Genomic DNA, 23,919 nt, shown 5'->3' on the forward strand with positions numbered 1-23,919 from the left:
CGCTTAAAAAATTATCACCAGACAACGAGGGGGCAGTTATGCCGTCTAACTCTCCTCACGTGTCAGTACCTTCGTCTCCCGCTCGGGAGGTGCGTGAGATTGAGGCGCCAAGTACATCAAGGCCCTTACAAATCACTTTACATGATATGGCTAATGTTATGAAAGAAGTGTTATACAATATGCCAGAGTTAAGAGGCAAGCGCGACAGTTCTGGGTTAAGGACAGAGCGCGCCGATGACACGAGAGCCATGTCTGATACTGCGTCACATTTTGCAGAACATGAGGACGGAGAGCTTCATTCTGTGGGTGACGGTTCTGATTCGGGGAGACCGGATTCAGAAATTTCAAATTTTAAATTTAAGCTTGAGAACCTCCGCGTGTTGCTAGGGGAGGTGTTAGCGGCTCTGAATGATTGTGACACGGTGGCAATCCCAGAGAAATTATGTAGGCTGGATAAATACTACGCGGTGCCAGTGTGTACTGACGTTTTTCCTATACCAAAGAGGCTTACAGAGATTATTAGTAAGGAGTGGGATAGACCCGGTGTGCCTTTTTCCCCTCCTCCGATATTTAGAAAAATGTTCCCTATAGACGCCACCACAAGAGACTTATGGCAGACGGTCCCTAAGGTGGAGGGAGCAGTTTCTACTTTAGCCAAGTGTACCACTATCCCGGTGGAGGATAGCTGTGCTTTCTCAGATCCAATGGATAAAAAATTTGAGGGTTATCTTAAGAAAATGTTTATTCAACAAGGTTTTATATTACAGCCTCTTGCATGCATTGCGCCTGTCACTGCTGCAGCGGCATTCTGGTTTGAGTCTCTGGAAGAGGCGATTCGCACAGCACCATTGGATGAGTCTCTGAGCAAGATTAGAACCCTTAAGCTGGCTAATGCGTTTGTTTCGGATGCCGTAGTGCATTTAACCAAACTTACGGCTAAAAATTCCGGATTCGCCATACAGGCGCGCAGAGCGCTTTGGCTTAAATCCTGGTCAGCAGATGTAACTTCTAAGTCTAAATTGCTAAACATTCCTTTCAAAGGGCAGACCTTATTCGGGCCCGGCTTGAAGGAAATTATTGCTGACATTACTGGAGGTAAGGGCCACACCCTTCCTCAGGACAGGGCCAAATCAAAGGCCAAACAGTCTAATTTTCGTAATTTCAAGGCAGGAGCAGCATCAACTTCCTCCACTCCAAAACAGGAAGGAACTACTGCTCGTTACAGACAGGGTTGGAAAAGCAACCAGTCATGGAACAAGGGCAAGCAGGCCAGAAAGCCTACTTCCGCCCCTAAGACAGCATGAAGTCAGGGCCCCCTTTCCGGAGACGGATCTAGTGGGGGGCAGACTCTCTCTCTTCGCCCAGGCTTGGGCAAGAGATGTACAGGATCCCTGGACGCTGGAGATTATATCTCAGGGATACCTTCTGGATTTCAAGACTTCTCCTCCACAAAGGAGGTTTCATCTGTCAAGGTTATCAACAAACCTAGTAAAGAAAGAGGCATTTCTACAATGTGTACAAGACCTCTTAGTGATGGGAGTGATCCACCCAGTTCCGCGGACGGAACAGGGGCAAGGGTTTTATTCAAATCTGTTTGTGGTTCCCAAGAAAGAGGGAACCTTCAGACCAATCTTAGATTTAAAAATCTTAAACAAATTCCTAAGGGTTCCATCGTTCAAGATGGAAACCATTCGAACCATCCTACCCATGATCCAAGAGGGTCAATATATGACCACAGTGGATTTAAAGGATGCCTACCTTCACATTCCGATTCACAAAGATCATTATCGGTACCTAAGGTTTGCCTTTCTAGAAAGGTTCTGGGCTCTCTTCTGGCGGTACTAAGACCACGAGGCATAGCGGTGGCTCCGTACCTAGACGACATTCTGATACAAGCGTCAAGTTTTCAAAATGCAAAGTCTCATACAGAGATAGTTCTAGCATTTCTGAGGTCGCATGGGTGGAAAGTGAACGTGGAAAAGAGTTCTCTGTTACCACTCACAAGGGTCCCTTTTCTAGGGACTCTTATAGATTCTGTAGAGATGAAGATTTACCTGACGGAGTCCAGGCTATCAAAACTTCTCAATGCTTGCCGTGTCCTTCACTCCATTCCAAGCCCATCAGTAGCTCAGTGCATGGAAGTGATCGGCTTAATGGTCGCGGCGATGGACATAGTGCCATTTGCGCGCCTACATCTCAGACCGCTGCAACTATGCATGCTAAGTCAATGGAACGGGGATTACTCAGATCTGTCCCCTTTGCTAAATCTGGACCAGGAGACCAGAGATTCTCTTCTCTGGTGGTTATCACGGGTTCATCTGTCCAAGGGAATGTCCTTTCGCAGACCAGATTGGACGATTGTAACAACAGATGCCAGCCTACTAGGCTGGGGAGCAGTCTGGAACTCCCTGAAGGCTCAGGGATCGTGGACTCAGGAGGAGAAACTCCTCCCAATAAACATTCTAGAATTAAGGGCAATATTCAATGCTCTTCTAGCTTGGCCTCAGTTGGCAACACTGAGGTTCATCAGATTTCAGTCGGACAACATCACGACTGTGGCTTACATCAATCATCAAGGGGGAACCAGGAGTTCCCTAGCGATGTTGGAAGTCTCGAAGATAATTCGCTGGGCAGAGTCTCACTCTTGCCACCTGTCAGCGATCTACATCCCAGGCGTGGAGAACTGGGAGGCGGATTTTTTAAGTCGCCAGAGTTTTCATCTGGGGGAGTGGGAACTTCACCCGGAGGTATTTGCCCAACTGATTCTTCGTTGGGGCAAACCGGATCTGGATCTCATGGCATCTCGCCAGAACGCCAAGCTTCCTTGTTACGGATCCAGGTCCAGGGACCCGGGAGCGGTGCTGGAAGATGCAGTAGCAGCCCCTTGGGTTTTCAACATAGCTTATGTGTTTCCACCTTTTCCGTTGCTTCCTCGTCTGATTGCCAGGATCAAACAGGAGAGAGCATCGGTGATTCTGATAGCGCCTGCGTGGCCACGCAGGACCTGGTATGCAGACCTAGTGGACATGTCGTCCTGTCCACCATGGTCTCTACCCCTGAGGAAGGACCTTCTAATTCAGGGTCCTTTCAACCATCCAAACCTAATTTCTCTGAGGCTGACTGCTTGGAAATTGAACGCTTGATTCTATCAAAGCGTGGGTTTTCGGATTCGGTTATTGATACATTAATACAGGCTCGGAAACCTGTTACCAGAAAAATTTACCACAAGATATGGCGTAAATATTTATATTGGTGTGAATCCTAGAGTTACTCATGGAGTAAGGTTAGGATTCCTAGGATATTGTCTTTTCTACAAGAGGGTTTAGAAAAGGGCTTATCCGCTAGTTCACTAAAGGGACAGATTTCTGCTCTGTCTATTCTTTTACACAAGCGTCTGGCAGAGAATCCAGACGTCCAGGCTTTTTGTCAGGCTTTGGCTAGGATTAAGCCTGTGTTTAAAGCTGTTGCTCCTCCGTGGAGCTTAAACTTGGTTCTTAAAGTTCTCCAGGGTGTTCCGTTTGAACCCCTTCATTCCATTGATATTAAGCTTTTATCTTGGAAAGTTCTGTTTTTGATGGCTATTTCCTCGGCTCGTAGAGTCTCTGAGTTATCTGCCTTACATTGTGATTCTCCTTATCTGATCTTTCATTCAGACAAGGTAGTCCTGCGTACTAAACCTGGGTTTTTACCTAAGGTTGTTTCTAACAAGAATATCAATCAAGAGATTGTTGTTCCATCCTTATGTCCTAATCCTTCTTCAAAGAAGGAACATCTTTTGCATAATCTAGATGTGGTCCATGCTCTGAAGTTCTACTTACAGGCAACTAAAGATTTTCGACAAACTTCTTCTCTGTTTGTCGTTTACTCTGGACAGAGGAGAGGTCAAAAGGCTTCGGCTACCTCTCTCTCTTTTTGGCTTCGTAGCATAATACGCTTAGCCTATGAGACTGCTGGACAGCAGCCTCCTGAAAGAATTACAGCTCATTCCACTAGAGCTGTGGCTTCCACCTGGGCCTTTAAGAATGAGGCCTCTGTTGAACAGATTTGCAAGGCTGCAACTTGGTCTTCACTTTACCTTTTCCAAATTTTACAAATTTGACACTTTTGCTTCTTCGGAGGCTGTTTTTGGGAGAAAGGTTCTACAGGCAGTGGTTCCTTCTGTTTAATGTTCCTGCCTTGTCCCTCCCATCATCCGTGTACTTTAGCTTTGGTATTGGTATCCCATAAGTAATGGATGACCCGTGGACTGAACACACTTAACAAGAGAAAACATAATTTATGCTTACCTGATAAATTTATTTCTCTTGTAGTGTGTTCAGTCCACGGCCCGCCCTGTCTATTTGAGGCAGGTTCTAAATTTTAAATTATAACTCCAGTCACCACTGCACCCTATAGTTTCTCCTTTCTCGTCTTGTTTCTGTCAAATGACTGGATATGACATGTGAGGGGAGGAGCTATATAGCAGCTCTGCTTGGGTGATCCTCTTGCAACTTCCTGTTGTGGAGGAGAATATATCCCATAAGTAATGGATGACCCGTGGACTGAACACACTACAAGAGAAATAAATTTATCAGGTAAGCATAAATTATGTTTTTTTTCTTTCATGATTCAGATAGAGCATGCAATTTTAAGCAACTTTCTAATTTATTCCTATTATCAATTTTTCTTCGTTCTCTTGCTATCTTAATTTGAAAAGGCAGGAATGAAAGCTTTGGAGCTAGCCTATTTTTGTTTTACCCTGGATAGGGCTTGCTGATTGGTGCCTGCATTTAGCCATCCAATCAGCAAGTGCAAACCAGGTTCTCAACCTAAAATGGTCCAGCTCCAAAGCTTTTATTCCTGCTTTTTCAAATAAAAGATAGCAAGAGAACGAAGGAAAATTGATAATAGAAGTGAATTAGAAAGCTGCTTAAAATTGCATGTTCTCTCCGAATCATGAAAGAAAAAATGTGGGTTTAGTATCCCTTTAATCATGCAACAGCATTTAATTTCAAACCCTGTCCCCATCTCCCCCACAACCTCTTTATTTTTATTTTTCATAAAGTGGATTATCAGTGTTGCTGACAATCCAGAGTATTTCTGCCATCACAGTGAAACTACTAGGTGCTCTATGTGTGAATGTTATTATATAGCATTTAGCCAGAAATCGGTAAGTATATGAATGTGTATATATGTTTGGTTATAGAGTGGACATTAGAAATTAATTTGTGCCTGTTCCATTAAGAAACCCTTTTTATAAACTATATTTAATTAACAGCAGAATTAGTGCTAAACCACTGTAAGGGAAACTAGAAAGTGCTTCCTTCCTCTCTATTGCTTCTGATGTGAGAACCACAATTTGTGTTCCTACCACACACAAACATAAGGTTGTGATTGATGAAAAAGGGACCTTAATGTAAACTACTTAAATAATAATGACTCGCATAAACAATGAATACTTCTTATGATTGGGTACCTCATAGGCACCTACTCAGAACCCTTTATAAAATGAAATATTTATTTGATCTATATTGTATGTTATTTTATCATTTATTCAGAGCTGCAGAATATTGTGATGCTTTACAAATTAATGATAGCAATAGTCATAATAATCAATACTGTTTATTTTAATTATTTAGCCTTCAGTCATTAATATGTTCTGTTAATGACTTACATTCAAAAATAATGGAATCTGGTCCCTCGGCCTTTAATATACTTGTGGAGCATGTTGGATTAATGATGCCAGATGACGAAAAATGGCAGACGATGCGTGATTGCCTCTCCACTCAGGTATTAACTGCATGTAAAACTTCAATGAACACAAAATGTTTGAGCATTTTATTTTGATTACACCTTTTCTTGCATGAGGGTCAATTATAATCTATTGGCAGTTTGCTCCGAAATGGCCTTTTGTCCTGAATTGGTCGTCCAGTTTCTCGGGTGATCACAATTCAAAATGGATTTGTTTGTTAAAAGCCCAAAGCCACAAACACCTTTTCTAAAGAAAAGCTCATGAAAAAGGCCTTGTTCTTGAATTAGACACTGTGAGTTCACCCAAAACTGACTGATTAAATACATAATTGATTAACCATATGAATGCCATATGTATCTTGGCATCTTCAATAGTCACATCAGGACCCCAGCATCTACAAATGGTGTGTAATAATCTCTTAAATAAAAATTTGATCCTGAGTCACACTCACTCTGTCGTGTTTGTCACAAAAAGTACTGGCATCTTTGTAACCAGGTTTTAAAACAGGATTGTGCAATTGTGGGTCCCATAGGAATTATTATCCATTTCTATTCGCAGCACCGCTAAACTATCTGATTGTCAATTGTATGTTGGCATGATGGGAATGATGAACACCATTTTTTCTGTCTCTATATGGACACTTTTTAAATCTATGACAGTCATTGGTTTTTCATTTGTTTGTTAAAGTACCATTTCTATTTTGGCATGGTCTTAAAACTGACAGAAACTACTTCTATTGAAAGGATTTATAAAATAAATAATGTTGGAGCAAGTGCTTGGGCCTATATTATATATATATATATATATATATATATATATATATATATATATATATATATATATTCACAAAGACGCATTCCAGTTTACAAGTTCAATAATGTAAGGGCAAGCACTTTGAAACACAATGTTTTGACTGTATTTGGACTAAGTATGCATGAAGATAGGTCCCTTTTAAAACCCGGTTATGAAGACTTAATTTCATTTGAACATTTCCTAGTCAGATACAAAGTTGCAATGGAGTTCACACTTTGCAGCTTCAGTTCTTTTAAAATCAAGATAAATCCTTTTAATACAAACCCGTACTTTACATTTTATTTCATGTTGCTTTAACAAACAATAGAAATAAATATTGTAAAAAACAATACTTGTTAAAGTGACCATATAGCGATAAAAAATTGCACTCAGCATGCCCATCATACCAACATACAGTTGACATTCAGATGGTTTTCCAGTGGTGCGGATGGAAACAGATTGCAATAGGTTCTTATGTGACACGCAACAGCACAATTCCGTTTTAAAACCTGGTTATAAAGACGTCGGTACTGTTAGTGACAAATGCAACAGTGTTAGGGCCTGATGATCAAAAACTCACTATCACAGAAAGAAATCACACACAATCTTTGTTATTTTTTTTTAAAGACCTCAGTAGTGTATCAGACCCTTAGAATTAATCTTTCACTTTAAAAGATTACTACATGACATTTGTGAATGTTGGGGTCCTCAAGTGACTTTTCCTGTAAATCAAGATACAGGTACTCAACACATATACATATGTATATGAACTTATACATTTGTAAATGTGTGCCCAGTCAACTGTAGACGCCTATACAATAGTGATGAATAGAGCTTTAATCAATCGATACTATGTACACCTCTACAATGTCTCCTGTGGCTATTTCAGAGTGTTTTAGACATGTGCAAAACAATAGACTAGTACTAGTCTTGAAATGGTTACAAAGATGTCCAAAATGTCCTTTTGAGGCCTAATCAAGTGCCTTGATGTGTTGAATTTAAAAATTCAAAACTGGTGTTGAAAAATCACTCGAAAATGGATTGTGACCCCAAAAAAACTTATCAGCCCCATAGGAAAAACCTAGGAAAGGACCTTTGAAAAAGCCGTAATAGTATCGGCGAAACATGTTAGGGCAGGGTATTGTTTAAAATACCCATGTTATCTTTTTAAACTGCATAGCAACTCGTTTGTAAAAATATAACTAACTTGTGGGAGTGTTATCCTATTGTGGGAGCGTTATCCTATCTTGGGGACTATTTAAAAGATACGATTAAATGGTATAATGGTATATTTAAAAGATACGATCAAATGGTATAATTCTAAACCTTGTAATGTACAAAATATATTATAAATGAGAAATACCGGACCTCAATAGACCACTGCACTTATGCCAAAATAAGGCTGTATGATTGTGGACAAACTTTAACACTTAGCTGCTAATCGTAATTTATATGGTTACCGCTGTTGCCTTCAGTACCTTGAAATAAGTAACTACACACCTAAGTGCACTAATGCCAAAATAAGGCTGTATGATGGTGGACAAACTTTAACGTAGCAACACGATAACGAAGTGTCCAGTGACTCAATAATAATATTGATAGTCCAATCAAGTTACAGATAAACCAGCATTTTCTACATCCAAAGGGGATCTAACGTTGGGTCTAGCATAGTATACAGATCGATGCAACAATTGTAGCAATTAGGTATCTATCCAAATATCAGCTATCTTAGTGGATATAAGTTATATTGTCTTGATACTATTATTATGTATGCATGAAACAACGCAAGCATAAGATGAACGGTCATATTCTCACAAAATAAAGTTCCTTAAGTTTCTAATAAACACAAGCACTAATAATGAAACCAAGCATACAAATATAGATGTTTATTAAAAAATTGACACATGGAGCACATTAACCACTTAGAGTTACGCCGTACACAAAACAACCTCAGCAAATTAAAACAAGTATACTACTACAAAGGTAATAGACCTGACACCATGCTTGCAAACAGACTCAGGCATAAATATAGCAACTCCTGCATCTCCCAGATTACCTACAACGGCAAACCGCACAAAAAACCCTCTCAAATTGGTGAATGTTTTGCTGACTTCTATTCCAAATTATATAATATTAACAACTCCGAGATTCCTATCCCCACTACTAGTCAAGATATAAGAAAGTTCTTATCTTCAGCCAACCTTCCTAAGCTTACAACCGAGCAACAAGACTCACTTACAGCCCTTATATCTTTGGTAGAGATTAAACAAACAATAAAAAAACTAAAGCCCTTTAAGGCTCTGGGACCTGATGGTTTCTCTGCCCAGTTTTACAAGGCGTTTGTTAACGAACTATCCCTCTATCTGCAGAGGTTTTTTGCCTTAGCAAGTAAAGAGGGCTCCATGAGAGAGGAATTCTTGAAAGCTGCCATAATTACCCTACCTAAACCCGAAAAAGACCCTTCCTCCTGCGCAAGCTATAGGCCAATTTCTTTGATCAACGTGGACGTGAAAATATACTCTAAAATTCTTGCTAACCGTATCGGCAAGCTTCTCCCGCATCTTATAGGCCCTAACCAAGTAGGGTTCATTCATAAGCATGAGGGGCCTGACAATACAAGGCGGCTTGTTAATATTGTTTGTGAGTCCACCAGAATGCAGAGGCCTTTCTCGGTTATCTCTTTGGATGCCGAAAAGGCTTTTGATCGAGTTCGCTGGTCTTATTTGTGGGAAACCCTCAGAGCTTTTAATTTCCTTCAACCAGCCTGCAGAGCTATTCAGGCGTTATACTCTACCCCGTCGGCTATTGTTAGGGGCCTTGGTTTTCAGTCTGACCCCTTCAGTATCTCTGATGGCACCAGGCAGGGGTGTCCCCTGTCTCCGCTGCTGTTTGCCCTGGCGGTTGAGCCTTTGGCTGCCCATATTCGCGATGACGCATCCATTCCAGGGATAGTGCTTTCAGGCACTTTGCAAAAAATAGCATTATTCGCGGATGACATCACAATTTTCACTGCAGATTCGGGTAGAACCATTCCTCGACTATTGGATGTTTTAAAGACTTTTGGTGACCTCTCATTTTATAAATTGAACGCCCAAAAGACTGAGATATACTGGTGGGGGCTACTCTCACAATTATATTCACAGGTTAAAGGAACGCTACAATTTTAAATGGTCATAGGAGCAGGTCACTCTTCTGGGTGTAAAGATATCTAATAGTGCTTCAAAAATGATTAAGGATAATTATGTCCCCCTGCTGTCAGAATTGAGATCTCTAAAAAATACTTGGGATCATAAGTCCATTTTATGGATGGGGCGTATTGCCTCTATTAAAATGTCTTTTCTTCCCAAGCTCACCTACATTTTCAGCTGTCTCCCCATTAGAGTCCCCATGCAGCTCTTGCTACAGTTCCAGAGTGAGATATAAAAGTTTATTTGGAGGGGGAAGACTCCCCGAATAGCCCAAAAAATCCTGAAATTCCCTATCCACCTAGGAGGTCTAGCGTCTCCCACTGTGGTGAAATACTACGAGGGTGCCATGCTTACCCACATCTCCCAATGGGGGGTACTTCAGTCTTGTGACAAATGGTGTGAGATTGAAGAGGCCTCCCTGCCCCACAATATCCTGTTTAAAGATGTAATTTGGACCCCTTCGCACAGTCGTAGGAGTCTAGGCATCAATAACCTGGTCATTACAGAATGCCTTCAGGTATGGGTCAGGATCCGGCACCGCCAGTTAATCGCCCCTCATCCCTCCCCTATCACTTCGGTGGCTGGTCTCCTTACTTGGCTGGCAGATACCCATCCGAATATATGGGCCAGACTGGGGATCAAGCAGGTCTCGGACTTCTGGTCCGCTTCGCAGCCTGATGGTTTCATAGACCTGACTCTCTTGGGCACCCCTACAGATATCCCCCCGGTCCTCCTTTTTGAGACTACCAGGATTAAAATCTTCCTGAGAAGCTGGGGTTTCCTCCCCACTACCTCTCGACAGCCCACTCCGTGGGAGTCAATTTGGAAGACGGGTCGCAGACTGGTTAGGCCATTATCAATCCACTATGGATTACTCAACGGTTCTGTTCCACCCAAAATCGCCCCGCATTTGCTGATTTGGGATGCCTTGTTGCATTCCCAAATCTCGGTAGATTCTTGGCAAAGGGCTATTCTTCTTACAAAGAAAACCCTTCATTGTATAACAATGTTTGAGACCTACTACAAGGTGGTTTCCCATTGGTACCTGGTCCCCTCTCGGCTCTCAAAGATGTACCCAGGAGTTTCACCCCTCTGCTGGAGGAATTGTGGTTTACAGGGCTCTATGTTCCACATTTGGTGGGAATGCCCTAAAATTAATCTCCTATGGTCTTAGGGATTTCGCGTCCTCACAGATTTCGGAATTCGAGTTCCGCCTGGCCCGACTACTGCACTGTTACACTTAGGTCTACATGACTTACCCAAGCACCAAAGCATTTTCAGCATCTACTTACTAGCCTCTATTAAAACTAATTTGGCTAGGTTCTGGAAAAAAGACTCTCCCCCCTCGTGGAATGAGATAGTGAAAACTATTGCCTTCCTTTATACCATGGAAAAGACCATATACTATGACTTAAACAAACTGGACTTATTTGAACTTGCTTGGGCCGACTGGAAAGACAAGTTTGACACTTCCTGGCACCATCTGTCACGACCTAAAGCCCCTTGCCTGTTACTCTCTGAGCTGCCTACATCTCACCTCTTCTATCCCTCTCCTCTCTAGTGTTTCCCTCCCCCCCCCCCTCCCCCTCTGGTTTATGTCCTGGCCTCAGGACACGTGAGGTGTTGTATTGGTCACTTTATGGTCCCCCACTTGTATTCATTTTGATGTGAACTGTCGTCTATACACTTGGGGTGACCTTCCTGTATTTTGTCTTGCTTTTTCTTATTGTTTTTTCTTATTACTGTATTATTTATTTACCTTGGGACCCCCGGTCCAAATCATAATTGCATATTTATGTTTACTTTCGATGTATGCGACTGGGACCTGCGTGTCCCTCATTGTTACTCTCAAAAGTTTGAAAATGAATAAAAACCTTTAAAAAAAAAAATTGACACATTTTATAAGAGACTCAAATCCGTTTGCTCCAGAATAGATATCCTTATAGACTACATAGTAACTTAACAGATACAATCCAGCTGATCGTTTATATTAACTGTATACATTTATATCAGCTATATACAGAAGGCACTGTATGTAAGCAACAACTCAAGATAGTAATCATCAGTAATTTATGGCTCTAAACTGTATATTATGAATCTTTAAAAGGGACAGCACTCTCAGTACTGCCATCTACAGGGATACATTAATGCCCCTTGGTGAATAAACAACAGAGCTACCTACAATTAAAAATATTTCCAATATTGGAAGATTCTGTATCCTAATATAAAGTACATTATATTATACCAACTTATAGTCCTTCAAACATATTTGCTAACTGAAGTACACTACAGTCAGCTACCCCAACGCTACTCACTTGTAATACTGATGCAGATTCAAGTTCCTATGTGTTTTTAAATTACACACACTCACACATGATTTTATATAATTTTTTGTAACAATAAAAGTTATGTTTTAATTATAGAACCCTACCCATTGGTTCTTCTTTGCTTAGTTGGATGTCTGACACTCATAGGGGTAATAGAAGTGCTAGATAAGTGCAATCTTTGAATCCCAATTCTCTTTGTGATTCAGACCAATACAATAGTGATGAATAAAGCTTTAATCAATCGATACTATGTATGTTAATACACCTCCACAATGTCTCCTGTGGCTATTTCAGAGTGTTTTAGACATGTGCAAAACAATAGACTGGTACTAGTCTTGAAATGGTTACAAAGATGTCCAAAATGTCCTTTTGAGGCCTAATCGAGTGCCTTGAGGCGTTGAATTTGAAAATTCAAAACTGGTGTTGAAAAATCACTCGAAAATGGATTGTGACCCCAAAAAACTTATCAGCCCCATAGGAAAAATAGGCCTTTTAACAAGGAAAACACAATCACAGGTGTGGGAAATAGCCAAAAACATACTATTGTGATTGCGCTTAATTGAAAAGTGGCCTTTTCTGACAAAAAAAAAAACAGACGAAAGATGTGTTTTAACTATTTGCAGGGGTCAATAGTTAAAGGAATAGTCTAGTCAAAATTTCATGATTCAGATAGAGCAGGCAATGTTAAGCAACTTTCACATTTACTCCTATTATCAATTATTTATTTATTCTCTTGTTATCTTTATTTGAAAAAGCAAGAATGTAAGCATAGGAGCCGGCCTATTTTTGGTTCAGAACCTGGGTAGCGCTTTCTGATTGGTGTCTAAATGTAGCCACCAATCAGCAGGCGCTATCCAGGTGCTGAACCAAAAATGGGCCAGCTCCTAAGCTTAAATTCAAATAAAGATACCAAGAGAACGTATAAAAATTGATAATAGGAGTAAAATAGAAAGTTACATTAAATTGCATGCTCTATCTGAATCATGAAAGTTTAATTTTGACTAGACTATCAGTTCTAGAGCAGAAATGCATTACTGGGATGAACACATCTAATGAGCCAATTACAAGAGACAAATGTGTGTAGCCATCAATCATGTTCTATCTTCCAGTATTACATTGCTGCTCCTAAGCCTAACTAGGTATGGTTTTCAACAAAGTATACAGAGAACAAAGGTAAATTGATAACAGAAGTAAATTCTGTTAAGATTGTGTGCATTGTCTGAACCACTAAAGCTACATTTTAACAAAACTGAAATTTGGATGGATTTATTTCAATTTCGCAAAAATCAATCTAGTGCATGTTTGCACATATGCTCAAAAAGCTGTTGTTGTGTAATGCATCAGTGTGTCATACAAGCTGCAACTTACTCTCCGAGAAGGTGTGGTGTTTTAATGCTTGTGCATTTATAGCATATGTGCGTATGCTGCGGGAAAAACTAGCATATTGCAAAATTATTTATATTTAAAATTGAAAGGCACTCATGCACATTTCAATTTTGACCTTTCTATCCATTTAAGATTGTACAAACCCTTCAAATAACATTATCTGTTATTCAAAAATTGTAGAAAATAATCAATGCTTATGATAAAAGATATAGAGTTCAGCGCCGTTTAATTTTTTTTTATTAAACAACAAAATGTGAGAACAATCGTATCTTTTTTGGTGCTTAATAGAAAATATTCTGATAAATAAGGCCGCTGAAATCCCTATCTTTTTTTTGAAAGAGGTAATAATTTCCTTTGCTTTATGAATAATAGAGCTAATATTTAATTTAAACAAATGAAGTGTTGAAAATGTGTCTATGCTATTGTCACTGTTTTGTTCTCTTGCAGTGGTTGAGCAAGCCACTTTTAGAAGGAAGATTAAGCATGAATACAGAAACATCTGGGACAGATCTTAAATCATTTGCAAAGCGTTGGCTTCCAAACCATCTTTGCACTGCTTCTCTGTTGACTAAAACGGCTTTTCGAATGCTGGATAGTAAAGCGCTTTTCATTGACAAGCAAGTTGAAAACAAAATTAACATTCTAGGTAAGCAGAAATTAGAAAAGTAATGATACATTAAAAAAAATATATACTCTCTTCCAAATGTTAATAACTGTTCCATACTTTATTGCTTAAAATGCATTCAGCCTGCTATGTTTCTATTATTATTAATATTATGTATACAATTTCTCCTGGAATTTGTTTTCGTCAACCTTGGGGCTGCCAAAATTTCATCTCAATTCTAGGACAGAACGACTTATGTTTAGATTAAAGCCAATTAGTGTCGATTAATTGGCCAGCTGGAACGTTCTGGGAACATTGCGGATTGTTCCACCCACGCACTGGCTAAAAAGCTTTCCAATCAACATATTCCACACTTGGTTAGTGGATGTAATATCATGGCAGACTTTGGATTCTCAGCACTGTGCTGAGGTCACAAAGTTATAAAGCTGAGAGAAATAATTTAGTACTAATCAGCATTTTTTCACTTTTATTATTCTGTTTATTAAGAACTTTTTAACTACAAGTATTTTTAGCATATGATATTCATTTTGCATGCAAATTTAATTTGATGTCTCAGTAGCATGAAATTGGGTCTGTATAAAAAAAAAAACCCTTTGCAAGGGTTAAACAAACATTTGAGTTATATTAAGAAACTGTAGTGAATTAAAGCTTTTTATTATTATACTAAAAGGTCCCTTTTAAATATATCTTTTTAAGTATTGGTAACTTTTAGTGATGATAAGCAAAGCTTTATTCAAAGAGAAAATTATTAAATGTAACATTGTGCCTGAAAGGGTTAAATTATTCTGTAGTTTATTATACTCGTGTCCACCACTGCTGGCCGTCTTTGAAGAATGCCTTTTTTGAAGTGCTGACACATTCATCACTCATCCAATGTTTGTGTGAACCTTACGACAATAATATGATTGTTTTGCAAACAAAACAAAAAAACAAAGGAATGCAGTTGCATAACCACAGTTTTGGGCACCTTTAAATTTATGACTTTATAAATAAAACAATGAACCAAGGGTGTTAATAATATACTGTTTTGCTATAGAGAATTATTAGTGATATTCACAGTAGAGAACAAGTTCCAAAGGGGAGGAATCAAGTATGGGATTTAGATGATTACATAATAATAATCTCTCTCTTATAAATTAATTGCTTTTATTCCAATAATTTATAAATTAATTAGGTAACCATTTCTCCAACATTGGTGTGTCCGGTCCACGGCGTCATCCATAACTTGTGGGAATATTCTCCTCCCCAACAGGAAATGGCAAAGAGCACAGCAAAAGCTGTCCATATACAGGTATACCTCACTTTACAGCGCTTCACTTTACAGCGCTTCGCTAATACATCGCTTTGTGGAGCTGAAGTTCAGCCTCCAAGGATTTTGAAACAGTGCTGTAATCATCGTGAGATTGCAAGAAAAGTAACTGGCACCATTTTATTATGCTTAGTTCACTCTGTTTTCATCATTACAGTGCAATCTGTGTCTCAGTGCTATAGTCTGGCAAAGTGTACTACAGTAATTGGCACTATTTTACAGGTACAGTTTTTATTGAATACTAATTGAATACTGTTCTGTGCTAGTGTTAAACTAAACATAGCACTATTGCACCCCTAATATATGTTAATTCAAACATGTTTTCAAGTCTTTAAACAGACTGGCAAGTGAAAAGAAAGCTAAAACTGCCTTGTTTCACTTTAAGGCGGTTTTCACTTTACAGCGGGGCTCCGATCCCTAACCCGCTGTATGAGCGGGGTATACCTGTAGTCCCTCCTAGGCTCCGCCCACCCCAGTCATTCTCTTTGCCGCTGAACAAGCAGCATCTCCACGGAGATGGTGAAGAGTATGTGGTGTTTAGTTGTAGTTTTTTATTCTACTATCAAGAGTTTGTTATTTTAAAATAGTGCTGGTATGTACTATTTACTCTGAAACAGAAAAAGATGAAGAGTTCTGTTTGTGAGAGGAGTATGATTTTAGCAGCAGTAACTAAAATCGTTTGCTGTTTCCACATAGGACTGTTGAGATGAGATAACTTCAGTTGGGGGAAACAGTTGGCAGACTTTTCTGCTTAAGGTATGACTAGCCATATTTCTAACAAGACTGTGTAATGCTGGAAGGCTGTCATTTCCCCTCATGGGGACCGGTAAGCCGTTTTCTTAGTCTCAAACAGAATAAAGGGCTTAATATGGGCTATAAAACTGGTAGACACTTTATGGGCTAGATTGATTGCTTTATTTGGGCATTTTATACAGCTTGATGTTGAAATTCACACTTTATAAACTTTGGGGAACGTTTTTTTACGTCAGGCACTGGTTTAGACACCTTCCCAGTCAGGAAGGGCCTTCTCTGTAGTAGGCAGAGCCTCATTTTCTGAAAGTAGTTGAAAAGGTTCCTAGAAGGCTTCATTTGGTATCGTATACCCCCCTGGGTTTGGTAAAGTCGCAGCAAAGGCTGTAGCTGGGACTGTAGAGGGGTTAAAACTGTAAACGGCTCCGGTTTCGTCATTTTAAGGGTCAAAGGTCTGAAATTTGGGGTGCAATGCTTTGAATGCTTTAAGACACTGTGGTGAAAATTTGGTTAAATTTGAACAATTCCTTCATAGTTTTTCACATATTCAGTAATAAAGTGTGCCCTGTTTAAAATTTAAAGAGACAGTAACGGTTTTGTTTTAAAACGGTTTTTGTACTTTATTGACAAGTTTAAGCCTGTTTAACATGTCTGTGCCTTCAGATAAACTATGTTCTGTATGTATGGAAGCCAATGTGTCTCCCCCTTCAAAATTGTGTGATAATTGTGTCATAGCGTCGAAACAAAGTAAGGACAGTACTGCCACAGAGAGTAAAGTTGCCCAAGATCATTCATCAGATGAAGGGAGTAGACATAGTTCTACATCATCTCCTTCTGTGTCTACACCAGTTTTGCCCACGCAGGAGACCCCTAGTACTTCTAGCGCGCCAATGCTTGTTACTATGCAACAATTGACGGCAGTAATGGATAACTCCATAGCAAATATTTTATCCAAAATGCCTGCATTTCAGAGAAAGCGCGATTGCTCTGTTTTAAACACTGTAGAGCAGGAGGGCGCTGATGATAATTGCTATGTCATACCCTCACACCAATCTGAAGTGGCCATGAGGGAGGTTTTGTCAGATGGGGAAATTTCTGATTCAGGTAGAATTTCTCAACAGGCAGAACCTGATGTTGTGACATTTAAATTTAAATTAGAGCATCTCCGCGCACTGCTTAAGGAGGTGCTATCTACTCTGGATGATTGTGACAACCTGGTCATTCCAGAAAAATTGTGCAAGATGGACAAGTTCCTAGAGGTTCCGGTGCACCCCGACGCTTTTCCTATACCCAAGTGGGTGGCGGACATAGTGAATAAGGAGTGGGAGAAGCCCGGCATACCTTTTGTCCCCCCTCCTATATTTAAGAAATTATTTCCTATGGTCGACCCCAGAAAGGACTTATGGCAGACAGTCCCTAAGGTCGAGGGGGCAGTTTCTACACTAGCCAAGCGCACTACTATTCCTATTGAGGATAATTGTGCTTCCAAAGATCCTATGGTTAAAAAATTGGAGGGTTTGCTTAAAAAGATTTTTGTACAGCAAGGTTACCTCCTGCAACCTATTTCGTGCATTATTCCTGTCACTACAGCAGCGTGGTTCTGGTTCGAGGAACTAGAAAAGTCACTTAGTAGAGAGACTCCGTATGAGGAGGTTATGGACAGAATTCACGCACTTAAGTTAGCTAATTCCTTTATTTTAGATGCCGCTTTGCAGCTAGCTAGATTAGCGGCGAAAAATTCAGGTTTTGCAATTGTGGCGCGCAGAGCGCTCTGGCTAAAGTCTTGGTCAGCGGATGTATCTTCCAAGACAAAATTGCTTAATATCCCTTTCAAGGGTAAAACCCTTTTTGGGCCAGAATTGAAAGAGATTATCTCAGACATCACTGGGGGTAAGGGCCACGCCCCTCCCACAAGATAGGCCTTTCAAGGCCAAGAATAAGTCTAATTTTCGTTCCTTTCGCAATTTCAGGAACGGACCGGCCTCCAACTCTGCAGCCTCTAGACAAGAGGGTAATGCTTCACAAACCAAACCAGCTTGGAAACCGATGCAAGGCTGGAACAAGGGTAAGCAGGCCAAGAAGCCTGCTGCTGCTACCAGCATGAAGGAGTAGCCCCCGATCCGGGACCGGATCTAGTAGGGGGCAGACTCTCTCTCTTTGCTCAGGCTTGGGCAAGAGTTGTTCAGGATCCCTGGGCACTAGAAATAGTTTCTCAGGGTTATCTTCTGGAATTCAAGGAACTACCCCCAAGGGGAAGGTTCCACATGTCTCACTTATCTTCAAACCAAATAAAGAGACAGGCATTCTTACATTGTGTAGAAGACCTGTTAAAAATGGGAGTGATACACCCAGTTCCAACCGTGGAACAAGGAATGGGGTTTTACTCAAATCTGTTTGTAGTTCCCAAAAAAGAGGGAACTTTCAGACCAATTCTGGATTTAAAGATCCTAAACAAATTTCTCAGAGTGCCATCGTTCAAAATGGAAACTATTTGAACGATTTTACCTACAATCCAGGAGGGTCAATTTATGACCACCGTGGATCTAAAGGATGCGTATCTACATATTCCTATCCACAAAGATCATCATCAGTTCCTAAGGTTCGCCTTTCTGGACAAACATTACCAGTTTGTGGCTCTCCCATTCGGGCTAGCCACTGCTCCAAGGATTTTCACAAAGGTACTCGGGTCCCTTCTAGCGGTTCTAAGACCAAGGGGCATTGCAGTGGCACCTTACTTGGACGACATTCTGATACAAGCGTCGTCTCTTTCAAAGGCAAAGGCTCACACAGACATCGTTCTGGCCTTTCTCAGATCTCACGGATGGAAAGTGAACATAGAAAAAAGTTCCCTGTCTCCGTCGACAAGAGTTCCTTTCTTGGGGACAATAATAGATTCTTTAGAAATGAAGATTTTCCTGACAGATGTCAGAAAGTCGAAACTTCTAAACGCTTGTCAAGTTCTTCACTCTGTTCCACGACCTTCCATAGCTCAGTGCATGGAAGTAGTAGGGTTGATGGTTGCAGCAATGGACATAGTTCCTTTTGCGCGAATTCATCTAAGACCATTACAACTGTGCATGCTGAAACAGTGGAATGGGGACTATACAGACTTGTCTCCAGTGATTCAAGTAGATCAGAAGACCAGAGACTCACTCCGTTGGTGGCTAACCCAGGATCACCTGTCCCAGGGAATGAGCTTCCGCAGACCAGAGTGGGTCATCGTCACGACCGACGCCAGTCTAGTGGGCTGGGGCGCGGTCTGGGACTCCCTGAAAGCTCAGGGGCTATGGTCTCGGGAAGAGTCTCTTCTCCCGATAAACATTCTGGAACTGAGAGCGATATTCAATACTCTCAGGGCTTGGCCTCAACTAGCAAAGGCCAGATTCATAAGATTCCAATCAGAGAACATGACGACTGTTGCTTACATCAACCATCAGGGGGGAACAAGGAGTTCCCTGGCGATGAGAGAAGTGACCAAAATCATAAAATGGGCGGAGGATCACTCCTGCCACCTATCTGCGATCCACAACCCAGGAGTGGAAAACTAGGAGGCGGATTATCTGAGTCGTCAGACATTCCATCCGGGGGAGTGGGAACACCACCCGGAGATATTTGCCCAGTTGACTCAATTATGGGCCATTCCAGACATGGATCTGATGGCGTCTCGTCAGAACTTCAAGGTTCCTTGCTACAGGTCCAGATCCAGGGATCCCAAGGCGACTCTAGTGGATGCATTAGTAGCGCCTTGGACCTTCAACCTAGCTTATGTGTTTCCACCGTTTCCTCTCATTCCCAGGCTGGTAGCCAGGATCAAGCAGGAGAGGGCCTCGGTGATCTTGATATCTCCTGCGTGGCCACGCAGGACTTGGTATGCAGACCTGGTGAATATGTCATCAGCTCCACCATGGAAGCTACCTTTGAGACAGGATCTTCTAGTACAAGGTCCATTCGAACATCCAAATCTAGTTTCGCTCCAGCTGACGGCTTGGAAATTGAACGCTTGATTTTATCTAAGCGTGGGTTTTCGGATTCTGTAATAGATACTCTGGTACAAGCCAGAAAACCTGTAACTAGAAAAATTTACCATAAAATATGGAAAAGATATATCTGTTGGTGTGAATCCAAGGGATTCTCATGGAGTAAGATCAAAATTCCTAGGATCCTTTCCTTTCTCCAAGAAGGTTTGGATAAGGGATTATCAGCGAGTTCTCTAAAGGGACAGATTTCTGCTTTATCTGTCTTGTTACACAAACGACTGGCAGCTGTGCCTGATGTTCAAGCTTTTGTTCAGGCTTTGGTCAGGATCAAGCCTGTTTACAGACCTTTGACTCCTCCCTGGAGTCTGAATTTAGTTCTTTCAGTTCTTCAAGGGGTTCCGTTTGAACCTCTACATTCCATAGATATCAAGATGTTATCTTGGAAAGTTCTGTTTTTGGTTGATATTTCTTCTGCTAGAAGAGTTTCTGAGTTATCTGCTTTGCAGTGTAATCCGCCCTATCTGGTGTTCCATTCAGATAAGGTTGTTTTGCGTACTAAACCTGGTTTTCTTCCAAAGGTTGTTTCCAACAAGAATATTAACCAGGAAATAGTTGTGCCTTCTTTGTGTCCGAATCCAGTTTCAAAGAAGGAACGTTTGTTACACAATTTAGATGTAGTTCGTGCTTTAAAGTTCTATTTAGAAGCAACAAAGGATTTGAGACAAACGTCTTCTCTGTTTGTCGTTTATTCTGGCAAGAGGAGAGGTCAAAAAGCTACTGCTACCTCTCTTTCCTTTTGGCTGAAAAGCATCATCCGATTGGCTTACGAGACTGCCGGACGGCAGCCTCCTGAACGCATCACAGCTCACTCTACTAGGGCTGTGGCTTCCACATGGGCCTTCAAGAACGAGGCTTCTGTTGATCAGATATGTAAGGCAGCGACTTGGTCTTCCCTGCACACTGTTGCCAAATTCTACAAATTTGATACTTTTGCTTCTTCGGAGGCTATTTTTGGGAGAAAGGTTTTGCAAGCCGTGGTGCGTTCTGTTTAGGTAACCTGATTGGCTCCCTCCCGTCATCCGTGTCCTAAAGCTTTGGTATTGGTTCCCACAAGTTATGGATGATGCCGTGGACCGGACACACCAATGTTGGAGAAAACAGAATTTATGCTTACCTGATAAATTACTTTCTCCAACGGTGTGTCCGGTCCACGGCCCGCCCTGGTTTTTTAATCAGGTTTGATGAATTTCTTTCTTTAACTACAGTCACCACGGCACCTTATGGTTTCTCCTGTTTTTTCTCCTGTCCGTCGGTCGAATGACTGGGGTGGGCAGAGCCTAGGAGGGACTATATGGACAGCTTTTGCTGTGCTCTTTGCCATTTCCTGTTGGGGAGGAGAATATTCCCACAAGTAATGGATGACGCCGTGGACCGGACACACCGTTGGAGAAAGTAATTTATCAGGTAAGCATAAATTCTGTTTTTTATATACAGGTGGCCCTTCAATTTGTACGGTTTCAGAATAACAACCTTTTTTTCCAGTCATGTGACTGCTATTGAAACGCATTGAAAAGCAGTGCACTAATTAAAATAGCTAGTAAGTGGAGCTGTCCACTTGTGTTGCAGCAAAGTTATGCAACTTAGCAGACTGAAATGCGTCTATGTACACAGAACAGACCTTAGCTATCGAGCAGCTTTCAAGCACCAAGATCTAGCAGCCACTTCCCTATTATCTTCCTGTCCAGGTGCTTAAGGTGATGGTGCCTAACTGCCTATTAATCACTCCAGATTGAAATGCATAGAATAGGTGCAGACCCAATATTATCTAACATGCTAACAATGCAGAGAACTGTTTTGCAGAAAAATGCAAGTAAAAAAATGTTTTTGTTCATTAAACTTAGTTTGAATAGGTTTATAATGCTGTTTAGCAGTTAAAGTCTTCATTTCAAAGCTTTAAAAATAATGTATTGGTTGTTACTTATGACAATTTTGAGATGAATCTAACTCCCTCACTTCCTATTGATTTACATTAGAAACTGGGTTTCAATTTACAACGGTTTAGATTTACATTCCTTCTGGAACCTAACCCCGGCGTAAACTGTGGTTTACCTGTATATATATGTATGTGTGTATATATATATATATATATATATATATATATACACACATATATATATATATGAAATACATATTTTTTTTTTGCTCTTCTGTTTTTCAGAAGTGTGGTTTGATACTGCTGAATGTAAATATGTATACTGCTGATTGAATTTATTTATGTTTTTTGGTATTTGTTTCATATGGGAATAATTAACCCTTTAATTTATTAACTTATGTTTTTGTGTTTGTGTTTTCAATACAAATGATTAACCTTTGCTTGTCCTTCTTTTTTTTATATATATATAAATATTTATATATATAAAACTAACACTGTAGTATTTTTATCAGTTGCAGAAATATTATATGCATTGCAGTGGTGTGGGGAGCTAGAAAAGCCCCCAACTATTGTTACTGAGTTTTGTGAAATGCTTCAGACCATGGAGATGTCGTGTGATAAAATAAAAGAGCTATGTGACCATTTGCCAGCGCTCCTTGAGTTACTGTATAACAGGTATGTTTTATTAGAAGGGCTTATCGTTATTGCACTGTCATTTCTCATTATTATAATTCTATTTATATTTGTTGGAAAGCCCCAATTTATTTTCCAATTCACATACAACAAAGTCCAACTGTGGGGAAAAGGGGGTGCACAACTCAACAATAAGTAAAACCAATAACTGATACAATAAAGTGGAATCTGTTTACTACAAGCAGCGCCTCTTTAATGCTGATGTATGATTCCCAAACCCACGCTGAAATGATCAGATTAGATGGAGACTTCTGACTTCATCTAGTGTTTGTATAATCAGCAGCACTATTCGCATGACTTAGCTGTACAACTAGCGCTGCCGATTGGATCAGCAGCAGTGTCCGCTTGGGACCATCAGTGCTCTGTGGACACACAGCATTACAGTGTCACAAACAGATTAGAGCATGTCATTTTAACACTATAGTGGCCCTTTAACTTTACAGAGAAACTAAAATGGTGGCAGGATGTGACCTGAAAGCTCAGGGTTGGAACAGAGTATAAACATGAGTACAAAAATAAAACAGAACATTATACGGAGGACAACACCTAAATAAAACACTTAAAGGGATATGAAACACAAACATTTTCTTTTGTGATTGAGACAGAGCAGACAATTTTTAAAAAGTTTTCAATTTTACTTCTATTATCAAATTTTCTTTGTTCCTATGATATTCTTTGTTGAATAGATACTAAGCTAGATACAGGAAATAGTGCTTCTATCTAGTGCGTCTGTAAAACTGCTGCCATTTAGTGCTCCAGAGACGTGTTCCTTTATTTCAATTTAGAAATGCAAAGAACATTTTCTTCTAAGTGAAAATCATTGGAATGTAAAATATTTACAATAAAAACTAATGTAAAAATATTAATATGTATATACGTATGTATACACATAGATACACATGTATATACACTTTAATATATATTGTGGTAAGGTGGCCGAGCTTTAGGCTTTAGTAAGAAGGAACAGTTCATTTGATTAAGGAACAAACTATTTATTTGTTTCACAGCAGGTTTCATAAAACCAAAACAAACACCTACCCCTAACTCAGGAGGCTAACTAAACTTTAAAGGATTCCTAACTATAGTACTGGGACATCTAAACTGTCCCCAGTAAACAACTGCTTTATAGGAAAAACAATAGTTTAGAGTACCTGCTTTTTCTCCCTCTGTGTCTCTGTGCTTACCAGCAGGCTGTCAGGTGATTTCCT

General features: G+C 40.3%; 1 protein-coding gene across 1 annotated transcript in view; it reads left to right on the forward strand.

Moving 5' to 3' along the window:
- Positions 1–23,919, forward strand: part of LTN1 (listerin E3 ubiquitin protein ligase 1) — a 297,783-nt gene that overhangs the window by 125,129 nt on the left and 148,735 nt on the right. The window contains exons 15-17 of the mRNA XM_053705992.1: positions 5,619–5,769; positions 13,872–14,070; positions 22,531–22,693. Coding sequence (XP_053561967.1) covers positions 5,619–5,769; positions 13,872–14,070; positions 22,531–22,693 — 513 coding nt within the window. The remainder of the gene's footprint in view (positions 1–5,618; positions 5,770–13,871; positions 14,071–22,530; positions 22,694–23,919) is intronic.

This window comes from Bombina bombina, chromosome 3, assembly GCF_027579735.1.
Source record: "Bombina bombina isolate aBomBom1 chromosome 3, aBomBom1.pri, whole genome shotgun sequence".
NCBI classification, from domain to species: Eukaryota; Metazoa; Chordata; class Amphibia; order Anura; family Bombinatoridae; genus Bombina; species Bombina bombina.